The 15,019-nt window shown below is 43.0% G+C and overlaps 1 protein-coding gene across 3 annotated transcripts; it reads right to left on the bottom strand.

Moving 5' to 3' along the window:
* Positions 1 to 926: 926 nt before the first annotated feature.
* Positions 927 to 14,667, bottom strand: LOC308089693 (beta-2 adrenergic receptor-like). Of its 3 annotated transcripts, XR_013933536.1 has the most exons (5): positions 14,440 to 14,667; positions 6,311 to 6,434; positions 4,862 to 5,153; positions 2,488 to 4,148; positions 927 to 2,386 (listed from the first exon to the last, which is right to left on the bottom strand). XR_013933536.1 is itself a non-coding variant. In XM_080434556.1 (4 exons), the coding sequence occupies exons 2-4, from the start codon at positions 6,426 to 6,428 to the stop codon at positions 3,233 to 3,235; spliced, it is 1,326 nt and encodes a 441-aa protein (XP_080290682.1). In that variant the 5' UTR covers positions 14,431 to 14,667; the 3' UTR covers positions 927 to 3,232. The 3 variants fall into 3 exon arrangements, 2 of the variants coding, with proteins under 2 accessions (XP_080290682.1, XP_080290681.1); XM_080434556.1 differs by having other exon boundaries at positions 927 to 4,148; positions 6,311 to 6,428; positions 14,431 to 14,667; XM_080434555.1 differs by having other exon boundaries at positions 927 to 4,148.
* Positions 14,668 to 15,019: the final 352 nt, after the last annotated feature.

The raw sequence follows: 15,019 nt of genomic DNA, 5'->3' as shown, positions 1-15,019 counted from the left end.
TCACACACATAGACAACACACACACACACACACACACACACACACACACACACACACACACAACCCACACCCACACCCACACCCACACCCACACCCACACACACACACACACACACACACACACACACACACACACACACACACACACACACACACACACACACACACCTGCTACAACACAAAGAAAAACAGGGAGGTGCATGGCAGGGCTCTTTGTGTGTGTGTGTGTGTGTGTGTGTGTGTGTGTGTGTGTGTGTGTGTGTGTGTGTGTGTGTGTGTGTGTGTGCGTGTTGAGGTTGTATATCTTTGTATTTCCTCAGCAGATGATTCTAGTCTGCTGTGACTATAGCACCTGTCACTGCTTGTCAAGGCCTTGACTTGTACAAAGACCCCACACGCACACCCACCCACACACACACACACACACACACACACACACACACACACACACACACACACACACACACACACACACTATGACACACACACAGGAACGAACGCATGCACACACACACACACACACACACACACACACACACACACACACACACACACACACACACACACACACACACACACACACACACACACACACACACACACACACACACATCTATCATGCACAAACATTCATAGAGTATACAACACATTAGATTAGAGTACACTTCAACTTGAGCCAAAGCTTAGCCTACACGAGGCACAGCGGCACACTTCATGCATGAATTTATATCTTAGCACGTTTCAAAAGCCACCATTGCGTCATGGAGAGGATGGAATGGGACACCAGACACACGGTGATAATGTACAAGCATTCTTTCTCGGTACATTAAGTCTTTCACCGTGTCTATTTCTGACTGCCTGCAACTGACTCAAAACCAATGCAGAGCCTTTGTCCTTGAGAAAACATTTATTCACATCACATCATATCTTCACAACAAATTAGGCGACATTTCTATTACTGCAAGTAGAGGTAGACGAAGAATGGCGTGCTGCCCGCACATCTCATTGTGTCCTTCTGGCCACTTTCAGAGAATGAGAGTATTTGCAAATTAGACTTGGCATTTGTTTTAAATATGCTTGATATGCCAGACGGATTGGGGTCTACTGCATCAACCATGGGGCGGTGAACCTCACACCTCTGGTAGGGTACGTTAAAATGGAATGCATAAACAGATGCTAAGCATTATTTGCAAATACCGCTTGACCTCATTTTTTAACATACCCTGGCTGTCGGGTGGAAACCTATACTGTGCGTCCAAAACCATTACTTTTCAGACAATTTGAAAGCCTACGTTCCAATGGAGTTATGAGATTATTATTACAATTTTTTGATTGGTAAAATATTGGTAAAACCCAAAGACAGACATACATAGATATGAGGTTTCCCCCCGACGGCAATGACATGACATATTTAACACAAGGCTATCACATTCATGTAGCCCACACCACACACATGTACAAAGTCATAGACTGTAACCCTAACCCTAACCCTACTCTACCTGTCCTTGGGGGCTGTCTAATCAGCTATGGATTTAAGTCGTTAGCCACTTAAACCCACAGTAGGACTTAAGTGGTTAACTACTTAAGCCCCGCCCCATACTGTACTTTGTCGTCAGACAGATAGTGAAAATAGTGGGATTTTATTTTCTTCAAATTTGCCCAAAATAGCGACATTGGGGTTAATGTGCTTAAAGGGATATCATATTTCACTTTCAAACATGTTTGGGGTCATTTTAACGTCTACTCAGGCTCTTGTGAGTACCCCATAGGAAGAGGGCGTGTCTGATAAAATGAATATGAAATATATAAAAGTAAATACTGAATCAAGCAATTTAAAAACTGTCCGGGGTGCTCACAAAAGCCTGAGTAGACGTTAAAATGACCCCAAACATGTTTGAAAGGGAAATATCCCTTTAAGTGACAAGTAATGTAATAACGCATTACTTTGAAACATTTGTGATCAACATCATTGTAACTTATTGTGGACAAAATTGCAAACACTGTTCAATAAACACTGACAACAGCAGGGCTTAAGTAGATGAGCAATAAATAGTGTTTGTGGTGGTGGTGGTGGTGAGCGAAAACAGGAAGAAGAAAATAAAGTGTGAAAGTACGCCTACCATGTTTAAGCAACATCTGAAGACACACATACTTAAATACGACAGAGAGACACAGGGGGAAGACTGTTGTTTTTTCTAGGAGGGTTATTATGAGGGAGTCTCAAATGAAACACTTAGATAGAAGATATTCAGAGTTGTAAACTGTAGCTACTCCCTTTTTCATGCACGTCTTGTCTTAGCAAAACTGCTACAGCATGTGCAAGCATTGCAAAAGGTTGTGGCGAGATACGGCTGACACATTGGTGTTTTTACATTGATCATAATGCCTTGTGGCGTTCCATTGTAATGCTTGCGGGAAATACTGTGTGAATACCTTTTAGCTCAGAAAATCCTTTAATTACTTAACTAAAACATAATATTTTCCTACACACGATACATGTACTGTACATGTTCACAAGATACTAAAGAATAAAATTGACTTGTGTTTAGGTGATAGCCTTTTGGAGATTCAGCCAACGAAGACTATTGTTGCTAGGCATTATGGTTTATCTAAAACCACCAAATAGGAGTTATTTGTATGGTTGTTACTTGACCAGAATATGTACATTGTACACCTTGGTCAAAGGGGGTGGGGTAACAACAGCCAATATATATCCATTGTGGCCTGCCACAATGGATATATATGGGCTTTATTGGGTATTACATCCTCAAACATTTTAAATGTTAGTTTTAGTATTGCCAAATAAAATCTCTCTCTCTCTGCCCATGTAGCAAGCAAAACATCAAATATTCTGCAATGGATGCGTTCAGATTCAGAATATACGTTTTGTATCCTTTATTGACCAGGGAAGGTTTGTTGACCTCTTCTTCAGCGGTAGCCTGCTACATCATACATTATAGTTACATCGTGAGATTCTTCTTAAACGTTTCTCTTGTTAGAACAACCCCTTCCAGGGGTTGTGGGTGTGTATTGTAGCATTGTCTGTCATGATGTTGCTGTGCTACACTGCATCAGACCAGATGTATTCCATAACAGCATCACACACCATTACACTCTCCAGTTGTGATACTCCCTAGGTATTTCAGTAACAGCGCTGAATGATAAGCGGTCCATTAGCGCACCTCCCAGTCTTGTTATCCAGTGCTTCACATAATCCCAACGTTCTCTCTGGTCAAACGACAGAGGCCAGGTTTTCCTCACAGCTCCCACTGGTGGTGCTGTTGGTCCGCTGGTGGGCCAGAGAACCAGGGGTTAAATCCAGAGTTTTGTCCCCAGTGAGAGGGGTGGAAGCACCCAGAGACAGCGAGCTGTCTGTGGTACGTCTTCCCAAGTTGTCCTCCCACCTAGACCCCTGGGCAAGGTCCGACCGATGATGAGGTCCCTTTAGATCACTAGCCTCCGCGATCCCGTTTGTCCTACACGCGGGCTTGGAGTAAGGGTCCCTCCCCCGCTTGCCCCTCAGACACAGCACCTCCTGAAAGGCGTGCCTGAAGTCGGCGCTGCGGCAGTAGATCAGCGGGTTCAAGGCCGAGTTGGAGTAGCCCAGCCAGTTGAGCAACCTGAACGGCAGGTCGTTCTCCAGCTCCACAAAGCTCGTCAGGATGTTGAGGATGAAGAAGGGGAGCCAGCACAGGGTGAAGGTGCCCATGATGATGCCCAGAGTTTTCAGAGCCTTGTGCTCCTTCAGGCAGAACTTCTGCCGTTTGCTGATCGCCGGCTTGCCCTCCCCTTTCGCTCTGTTCCGTTTGTTCGACCCTTTCGGCGGCTCCTCCGCTCCGTCGGCCGCGGGAGCCGGGCGCAAGTGACTGAAGAGTCCCTCTCGCCCGCGGATTTTCTCCAGCTGCTTCTGGGCCTCCTGGAACACGCGGGCGTACATGAAGATCATCACCGCCAGCGGCAGGTAGAAAGAGATGATGGACGAGGACACGGCGTAGGCCACGTTGGTGTTGAAGTCGCAGCAGTGCACGTCCTCCAGGCACTGCTGGGCCGCCTCGTCGTCGGACACCCACCACTTCATGTGGATGGGCAGGAAGGAGATGAGGGCGGCCACCACCCAGACGCCCAGCACCACGCCAAAGGCCCGACGCCTGGTCGGAGAAATGGAGAAAAAAAGGAGGAAATGAAAGAGAGAAATTGGGCAGCATTTTCTTTACAGGAATGTTTGAAATGATTGACCTACGTTCAAAATACAAAGTCAAATATCTGTAGAGTAATGTATCAAGAACATCTGATAACCACAGGCTAAAATGGCTGTACTCTCGTCAAACCCGTCATAAATCTTTTGGCTTTCTATGTCATCTTTTTGATTGTGAACCGGATGCCATGAGTGCAGCAAAGTGTTAAACTCTTTCAAAGCCAAGTCTCTCCTACTTGGTGATAGGGCTGTCAGCTGTCACCATTACACATTTAAGATGATGATTAATTGTCACACAAATAATTGTGATTAACGATTTAATTGCGTTTTTGGCATTGAGCATTGGAACATATGAATACAAATTTTATTTCTGTTTGGCCTTTTTTAGGCTTCATAATCACAAATTGCACAGGACAGATATGACAAATAACTTAAATATACAAAGAAATTACTGATATATTTATATATAATTTTATACTTTCCAAAAAAAGAAAAATAGCAGACATAGCTGATCTACAAGCTTCGTGACGTGTTGTAAGCTTGTAGATCTGCTATTTCTGCTATTTTTCTATACACGGAAACGATTATGACGATTATGCAAACATTATTGTGATTATCTAAAATAATTGCGATTAGGCGATTATGTAATAATTGCGACAGGCCTACTTGGTGAGCAGCGTCTGGTAGCGCAGCGGCGAGGTGATGGCCACGTATCGGTCCAGAGCGATCATACACAGCGTCTCGATGCTGGCCGTGACGCACAGCACGTCGGTCGCCGTCCACATCTCGCACAGCAAGTTGCCGAACTGCCAGGTGCGTAGCAGGATGTAGGAGGCCCCGAAGGGGACCACGACCACGCCCATGATGAGGTCAGCGGCAGCCAGCGACGTTATGAAGATGTTGGTGACGGTCTGGAGACGCTGGAAGCGCAAGATGGCCGTGATCACCAGGACATTACCTAGACAGTGTCAAAGTAAAGCTCCGTTAGACCAGCTATTGCCGTGTTAACCGCATGCACCCTAACATCCCTATTCTGTGGCAAGCATTCGTCAGAAATAGCTGATCTACAAGTGTAGTGTCACGATGCGTAATCGTAAAAAAAGGAGCGGCCCTAGGATAGAGCCCCGGGGGACCCTGTCAATTGAGTTTGAGTATATAGTTTAAAGGTAGGGTAAGTGATATTTTTTTTAAACAAAAAGCTTTATGTTAAAAGGTTAAAGCACTATATTCTGATAGTAGGAGTCTCCCTGTCTCTTTAATAAACAGAAAATAAATTTTCAGGTAGGTGACAAAATGTCAGCCAATCAGGAGAGAGTACCCATTTATCAGCTTCATTTTTATAGTGTTCCAGTTCCAATTTTGTCTGCTCATTTATTTGTGTCATCACTTCCAATTTCACTTGTTTAATCTGTATCCTGACTGAGTTCTCTATCCTGATTGGATAAAATTGGTATCCTGACCAGAAAATGCATTTTCTGTTTAATAAAGTGCTGGAGAGACATGGAGACTCCTGTCACTGAACAAACACTCTATAGCAATGAGTACTAAAAGAATATAGAGCTATTTAACACTTATTTTAGCCAAAGAAAATCACTTACCCTACTGTACCTTTAAGTGGAAAAATGGCCATATTCATAGAAGGTAGGCATACTGGGATACAAGGTCAAGTGTCCCCATTGTACAGATTCTTTACATACCCCTTTAATGCCCAGAATGTGAATGCTCTTTTGACAAAATTCGATTCCAGTCTGAGAGTTTCTGAGCCCAAATGTGTCTAACCATTCATTTGTCATTAGTCAATCACTATGGTTCGCCAGTGCCTTCTGGTGTAAAACACATTACTTTTTCAAACTTGTAATATCTTTAATGCTCCAACTTTCTAACAGAACTAAAACTAAAAGCCCCTTCCCACTTTTTTCCTAGAAAAGGTGCCACAAAAACAACATTATTAATTCAAAAGAAAAAAAGATGCCCCTGCTTTCGAGGACCAATTCTAGCATAATTATCTATATTGAGCTTGGGTAACCCCCCCCCCCTCTCCCCTGGGTAGAATATAACAAAGCTGTTGAAACATATTTTTTTCCTAAATGAATGATGAAGTAGAGGAACATTTACCAAAGACTATGGCCATCACCAGAACGGCCATTAGAGCACCTAGCAACACGAGCTGTGCATCGCTGTTCTCCGACGACCCATCAGGAGACGGCACAGAGGAGTTATTCACGCTCTCCATCTGTAGCTGCAAAACATGACATCATTTTTGCTCAGGTCAGATCAGGTCAGATATAGTGGATGTTTAAAAGGCTTGAAATAACACTTTGTTTAGCTGAACTTCATTACAATGTTTCCAATTTCATTACTGATGGAGCTGTGCCATTGCACCGTTGTGAATGTTTTCTAAACACACCGTAAAACCTTCTGATGCCTTACAGTTATTAAATTCCAGCTGCACCGTAAAATCCTCAGTGTTAAACTAACATCTAAATCAGTCTTTGTGCCTGGGGTTTTCTCCATTTAATAAAGAACATTAAAATAGCATTTTGCTAGTTCATTCTAGGTTATTTTTTTCATTTCAAATACAATTTGCCCATGTACTGTATCTTTGGCTTCAAATACAGTAAAGAGAATTACATCTCTGATTTTATTTTAAGGTGTGCTCGTCTGTCTGTTCCGGATTACCGCATTACTTTTAACTTCTACAGAGGTCCAAAGGTAGTCGGGAACGGGACTCCAACCCGCGACACACTGTCAGGCTACTTTAGCGCTTAGGTGCCCGGACCGCTACGCCAGCGGTCTGGGCCTAGTATTGCCATTTCTATCACACTACTGTACATGATATTTAAAAATGACCAAAGTGGTGAGTCCACAAAGCCAATTAACTGGCTATAGGAAAATGTTGGTCTGAAAAAACATGCTTAGGTTTGAAAGAGAGGCCTTTCTCTTTTGATACTAGGCTGGTAATATATCATATACATAGGTGTCATTTCAACCTTAATTTCACTTTATTTGTCACTTCACAAGTTCACATTTTAGGTGTGAGACAGTGGGTGTGTGACCGTGTGACCCCACACTGTCACGGAGGGAGTGAATTGAGGTTTTGTATTTGAAAATATTGTTTACAGAAGTATGATGGTCTCCTTTATTTTTACTGGGAGAATAAATATGTCACTGGGAGAATAAATATGTTAAACTCTGTTAAGCTGTGTGTCTTAAAGAATAATTAAAACTGGCACATCCGCTGGACGGCAGGTGCAGGACCAACGGTGGATTAAGGCAAGATTAAAAAATAAAAGTCTGCACACTGTGACTTTGCAAAAGCTCACAGTCAAGGCGTTGTTGTAGACTGTAGATCAATCTACAACTAGACGCGTCGCAATTCTGGGAAATTGCAAAGTGTGGTTGCGCCGACGCCGGTCGCGGCCGCCGGGACTTGAGGAATACGCTTGGAGGAATACCGTCGGAGGCCGCGCGACGTGCCATTCGAATTTGGTGATGATTGGATCCTGCGTTCATGATACATGGCGTTTTGATTTTAAGAAATAGGCCCCTCCCACTAAATAAATAGGCCCCTCCCACAAATGTAGCGGGCCAATGACATCGTCTTGTAACTCCTGAGATCACCTGCTTTTCATTTTGAGAGGAGTGATCCCCCCAAAAATCATGTTTTTGCATCAAACGGTTACGTTTTGTACATTTGTGGCGCCCCCTGTGGATCAAAGTGGAAATGCTTTTGGAGATTCGTTGAGTAAACCACCCTTGACATTTGATAACAATTTGGGATTGACCGGACGTTTCGTTCGTGATTTTTGGCCTTTTTGGTAAAACGGGCCCCTCCTACTAACTTCGGAAGCCATTTACGGACGAACGGTACGGACTATCAAAATTCTGTTTCACTCCAGATTATCGCATGGGTCCAAAGATAATGTGTACTGATTTTTGTGAAATTTGGAGAAAATATGTGGGAGGAGGAGCTAAAAGTGTGTTTTGAAGAAAATTCAAAATGGCGGAAAATCTATCCTGACGCAAATGGGCGTGGCCTATATGGGGAGTTGCGTCATGACCCAAGGAATCTAGGGGGAAAAATTTTTTCCCCTAGATAAAAAATTTTTATTCTAGGACCTACGGTTCAAAAGTTATAGGCCAAAAACGTAAAGTGGGCTGTTATAGCGCCACCATGAGGCCGAATGGTGTGATTATTTATTTAAATAATTTCGGACTAAATTATAAACCTCCCCTCCAAATCTGGTAACTCTAGCTCTTACGGTTTCTGAGAAAAAAATACTTGAATTTGAGTTTTTTCACTTTTCCATTAAAGTGGATGGGGACATTTAATGCACTAATAAATCAATATCAATAAAACTATCCAACCAATCTCTTAACAAGATACAAGCACACGATTCCCGGTGAGGCCGGTCATTTTGACATATGGCACTAAATTGGGAAAAATAAACTGTGGGAGGAGTAGCGAATAGAAAAAAAGTTTATCTAGAGAGAAAGTTTCTGTAAAACAATAGTCTGGTTGCCTTGTTGCCCATTCGGGCAACCACACTAATAAAGCCTTGACTGGGAGTTTTTGCAAAGTCACAGTGTGTGCTGTGGACCTCTATTTTTTTTTATCTTGCCTTAAAGCTGTGTGTCTTGCCGTCCTTTGGTTATGCACAGTCGTGCTAAGAGGTTGCCTATTACCCTCACCCGAGGCAGGGGTGTGAGTGACAGGGTGTTTCTTTTTTTTGCACAAGCTACTCATTTCATTTCATTTCAAACCTTTATTTATTCTCGAAGGACATTGAGGTTGCCCTCATTTGCAGTGTCGTCGAGATACATCACAGCACAATTTCATTTTCACATCAATATTCATATCAATGATAAAACATGACAAAACAGAAGCAAAATAAAACAACCTTTCCCCTAGCGTGTGATACAACACAAATATAAATGCAGTTGCAGACACTTGTGGGTAGGTCTGCAATCAAGGATTGAAATTGACCGTATGTTATGGGAGAACAGATCTTAGATCTAAGCTGTGTAGGTCATTCCAAGTGGTTGGGTCACTAAAACAAAAGGCTGTCCCCAGTTCAGTCTTTACTTTGGGGACCTTTAGCGTGAGCCAGTCACTGGAGCGTGTCCTATGTGTTACAGGTTTCCAATCCAGCAGAGATTTAATATGCAATGGTAATTAAAGTCCCATCAATTGCCTTAAAAATAAACAGGTACCAGTGTTTGTTTCGCCTGTTGGCCAAGGAACTCACAAATTGCGGTTACATTTAAATGACAAATGAGAACATATCAGAACAAAGCCGTATCAAATATACATAGTTTAGCCTACTCAACCGATGCCTCTTGTACACATACAGTGTATCATGTAGCAGCTGATATCAAATATCAGAATCATCTCTATTGTCAGTTGTCGCATCACAAGTTTACAGGTAACAGTGTGTGAAATTTGTTTTTGTGCAAGCTCCATCGTTTTGATTGTTTCCAGAAAAGAGAAAGAAGAGACAGAAGGGGGGAGGGCAAGGGAAGGAAAACAAGAAGGAACTAGAAAAAGTGCTCCTCGGAGCACAGGTCTCCGCCAGGTCAGGTAAGTTATTGTGGCCTCCTGGTGGCGCTATAATAGGCCAATGTGAAAAGGGTGGCATTTCTTCCTCGGCCTAGTGGGAATGTGCGTGCAAATTTTCACGGAAATCGCACGCCGCGTTCATGATTTCATACATTTTGTTCAAAACGGACCAATCCTGCAAACTTTGGAAGTCAACCTTAGTCAATCAGGATGGAATATGAAATATCGGACAGATGCGTCTTGATCACATGACTATAGAGATACTGTGTACCGATTTGTGTGATGTTTGGATAAAGTCTGAAGGATTAATATCCAAAAATGTATTTGACATAAGTCGGCCTCCTGGTGGCGCTGTAAAAAGCAGATGTGAAAAATGCAGTGCAGATGTTTTTCCTTGGCCTCTAGGGAGTAGGCGTGCAAAGTTTCACGCAGATCGGTGCAGTTATAGTTAAAAATGCAAATCGGCCTGTTATAGCGCCACCATGAGGCTGAAAAGTTTTAAGTGCCATTTCTTCCTCGGCCTAGTGGGAATGTGCGTGTGCAATTTTATGCAAATGGCAAGCTGCGTTCATGATTTGAGGCAGTTTGTTCAAAACGGACCAATCCTGCAAACTTTGGATGGTAACCTTAGCCAATGAGGATGGAATATGGGAAATCGGACAGATCAGGGTTGATCACATGACTATAGAGATACTGTGTACCGATTTGCATGAGGTTTGGTTAAAAACTGTAGGAGTAATGGGAAAAAATGGGTTTTGCACAAATCGGCCTCCTGGTGGCGCTATAACAGGCCCATGTGAAAAATTTGAGGCAGAGGTTCTGAATTGGCATCCAGGGAGTGTGTGTGCACAGTTTCGCAGCGACCGGGCCTACGGTGCCGGAGATTTGGTGGTAACACACAGACAGGACGGACGGACGGACACACGGACACACGGACACACGGACGGACGGACGGACAGGGGCGAAAACATACTCTCTCGCCATGCCTTTCGGCCTGGCCGAGACAATAAAACAAAAGAGACAACGTGGGATGAGATTTCGAAATAAGGTGCATGAGCGTAGCAGCTGGTATCTGTTGCTAGACATTAGTGCAAGAAGAGTATCAGTGCATGTACATGAAGATTAAGGTGCAGAGTAAATATGGCTGAAGTGTGTGGGAATGGGAGTATGTTCACAGACATACTTACTGTATTATGTGATAAAAGTGCTAGTGCCAGTGTAATGGGAGCATTTAAGATTGGAATGACGACAGGGTTCAGGCCTGTTTAAGCAGCCTGATGACCTCCTGGTTATGGAAACTGTGCCTTAGCCTGGCCGTTCGCCATTTGATACATGTGATACTGCAGTATCACCTGCCTCAAGGTAGCAGTTAGGGTGGTTAGTGATTTCGATGACACATCAGCCTTGGCTATGTTTAATTTAGTCTGGTCTTACCAAGAGATCTAACCACGTCTTATTTTTTTTAACATTGTAGAAAGTAAGACGCTGTTTCATAATCTCAGGAACTAAATTGAAAAGCAAAAATTCCATATATTTCGTAATGTGACTCAGCACAAGACACTAATGTAAAAAAGGATTATCACAGCATCTCTTGTGCTTTCAGTCCATAAAAGCTTTCAGCCAGTGTACTCTATGTAACACTAGATTACTTTTGTACTATATGTATGCGACTGATTTTGAGTTTCATTCAGTTGAACTGTTAATTTATAGCCTATTATGTAATACTGTAAGTGTTACATTGGAAACCCTTACTCAAGGATGTTGTTTTTATTTTTTAAGATTCTCTAGCTGTCTTTCCACTGATATCCAATACATAAATAATGTAGAGCCGCCGAGGGTTTCATGTTTCTGATCAGTCACTGCTCAGCCTACTGGATAACACAACATTTAACTAGAAAAAGTGCTCCTCGGAGCACAGGTCTCCGCCAGGTCAGGTAGGTTATTGTGGGCCAGCAATGTTCGGAATTCGGCAATCAGGATGGAATAGAAAAAATCGGACAGATCCATCTTGATCACATGACCATAGAGATAATGTGTACTGATTTGCGTGATGTTTGGACAAAATCTGTAGGAGCAATAAAAACATTTTTTAATGCCAATCTTAGCCAATCAGGATGGAATATGAAAAATTGGACAGATCCGTCTTGAGCACATGACTATAAAGATCATGGCCCTCATTTATCAAAGTGGTGTAGACCAATGGGCGAACGGCGAAATCACCGCAATTGTTGGCATTTATCATTCCATCGTGACTTTGACTTTGACGTACAGCCCGCTCAAATCTCACATCTGGTCTGACGGCGTGTAGGATTTGTCTACACCCGTTTGTTCCATCGTAGACATGTGGAGCAGCATTGTCCGACCATCTGAAATCACGCCATTAAAAACAATATAACATATTTACAATGTTAAAAGTTAGATTCTTAATCATCAGCCATTTAACAGTGCTTTACTGGCTCTGTTGAGACATATGAGCGCATACATGTGAGAGGATTTTGGGGACAGCTGCGCTGGAATATTTTCATGGAGAAGTCTGCCACTGCCCAGCACAAGTGATCTTCTTCGCGGCTTTTGGCCACGGGACCGCAGCGGGAGATCGGAGGTAATCAGCCCACCACACACCAGCCTTCATCCATTACTGTTCACGCATTCCTCAATCACTCCATAAACATTCAAATTATGATGACAGCCCCAGGCTATCTATCTCTCATGTGCCATTCCCACGCGCATATGATAGGCATGTGTGCTGTGTAGCTGTGTGTGAATCCACGGAGATGATTGGTGAGGTAACTTCACATGATGGAGAAGTTCCTCCGTATTCCGTTTCTTCATGTCGAAAAACAGGTGGGGCGAGTCGACGCCACATTTATCAACAGCAGACAAATATCACGCTAGAATTGACAGGGTACACCTGCTTGGTAAATCTCACTTGGACGTGGGTGTAAGCTAACTCCTGGGCTCAAATATAAGCTGGTTTGTACGTTGAACGTTCCATTGATAAATGAGGGCCCATGTGTACCGATTTGCGTGATATTTGGATAAAATCTGAAGGAGTAATATAATATAAACAAATGTTCCACATAAGTCGGCCTCCTGGTGGCGCTATAAAAGGCAGATATGAATAATGCAGAGCAGACGTTTTTCCTTGGCCTGAGTGTGCATACAAAATCTTACGCAGCTCGGTGCAGTTACAGGTAAAAACGCGAATCGGTATGTTATAGCGCCACCATGAGGCTGATTTGAAAAGAAAATCACAGAAATCGCACACTGTTTTCAGGATTTGAGGCATTTTGTTCAAAACAAACCACTCCTGCAAACTTTGGAAGCCAATCTTAGCCAATCAAGATTGAATATGAAAGATCCGACAGAACAGTTTGGAGATAATTATCTATAAGTGCTAAATGATGTGATGTACTGTCTGTCTATCACAATGTTAGTTCAATCTGCGAGGAAGGGTCTGTTGGTTCTTTTGATGGCCTATTTAATCAGTCACACACAAACACGCACACGCACGCACGCACGCATGCACAGACACACACACACACACACACACACACACACACACACACACACACACTCACACTCACACAATAAACACATACTCAGACGATAAAACACAACTGATTTACTTACGTACATATACCGATATCACAATGACAATGGAGAGGTTGCTATGTAGTGGTGCATGACAACTAAAACAAACTCACATGCACATGCACACAGAGACACAAGAATGCAGACTCAGACAGACAGACAGATGCACACGAGCGTGCGCACACACACGCATGCACACGCACACGCATGTGCGCACGCACTCACACGCACACATGTTTATTAGCACTTAGTGAACTAAACAGACAAAGCAAACAAGGACAAAGGTACATGTATGGCACACATGCTAACCAAGAATCAGGTGCACTTTGGAGTGGGTTGGATGAAAAGCAATAAAGTTTAAGTTCCTTTGCATTGTAGAATAACACAACATGCAGAGTATTTCACAACAACTGGCACATTGTTCTGTTGAAAAAATAATACTTTCTGACCACAGTAAGCGTATATAGAAGTTGTCAAGCAGGACAAAGGATTGTCACTCTGTAATATGCGTAGGACAAGTTAGACTCAAACGTATCAGGAGCTTTGTCATAAAATATTGTCATGTACAGTATATGTGCGTGCAGTTATTACTTTCTAAATTATCTTAGGTCAGCAACCTGTGTTAACTTAGGTCAGCGACCTGTAACTGTCGCAATAAGTCAAACATGTAGTCATGTATTTCTTTATTTTTGTATTTTCACTTCTGCTATTTTGGGGGCCTCTGTGCTTTATTTTATGTGTTGTCTGTTCGGGTTACACTGATATGTGGTACTTGTGGCTAGAGATCTAGAAGCAAAGGTTGAATTCCAAGGTTTAAAACTCAGTCAGACTATTCTAAAACAAATAAACAAACCTAACAAACAAACATGAGGATGAGTGACCTTTGTAAATACATGAACTGTGCACTCAGGTTATTTGAAGTAATTAAACAGGTCACGTGTGGCTGCAGCAACTACAGTATCAATGCACAATTACTGGATCCATCTTTTTCAATTTGCATATACAGTACCTCATATAAAAAAAACAGAACACAGTGCATGGGCAAAGCATGTGCTGTCTCCGTAACAATCTAATCTTAGACATCTCTCACCTGTTCCTGTCTCGTCCATACAATCTTAAAGGTCTGTGTGCATTGCAGTCCAATAACTTGATAATCCACAAAGTGCCTTCCAATCCACAACACAAAGTGGTATTATGGTGCTATTGTTTCGGCTTAAAGTCTCTCTTCCTCTTTAGCTCAGTTGGAGCCCCTGGTTTCGTGTGTCACACATGCACGCGCATGCATGCACGCACACACACACACACACATGAATGCAGTCTTTCAGTCTGCCACATTGGCTGCTCTGTGGGAGCAGCAGACTGACTCCCTTCTTATAGGCATGCTCTGGTGACATCACAGACATTATAGCCAATCGGCAGGGGACAAGGCAGTGTGTCTGAAAAGTGAGCAAAACTCTCTGTGCCCTGAAGGGAGGATATCGACTACATTGCTTTTTAAACCTATTTACCATGGGAAAGGTTTGCTAAGCTCCCTTCTGAGCAACACCCTGCCACACACATGCACGCACGCACGCACGCACGCACGCGCACACACACACACACACACACACACACACACACACACACACACACACACACACACACACACACACACACACACACACACACAC

This window comes from Gymnoscopelus braueri (assembly GCF_963280865.1).
Source record: "Gymnoscopelus braueri genome assembly, chromosome: 8".
Classification (NCBI taxonomy): Eukaryota; Metazoa; Chordata; class Actinopteri; order Myctophiformes; family Myctophidae; genus Gymnoscopelus; species Gymnoscopelus braueri.
Note: the sequence above shows the minus strand (reverse complement) of the source record. Positions and strands in the feature narration are given on the sequence as shown.

Coding starts and splice junctions, on each gene's coding strand:
- LOC308089693 (XM_080434556.1), bottom strand. CDS start 6,428: ATGGAGAGCGTGAATAACTCCTCTGTGCCGTCTCCTGATGGGTCGTCG. Junction 5,154..6,310: donor GGTGATGGCCATAGTCTTTG/GTAAATGTTCCT, acceptor GACACTGTCTAG/GTAATGTCCTGGTGATCACG. Junction 4,149..4,861: donor TACCAGACGCTGCTCACCAA/GTAGGCCTGTCG, acceptor TTCTCCGACCAG/GCGTCGGGCCTTTGGCGTGG.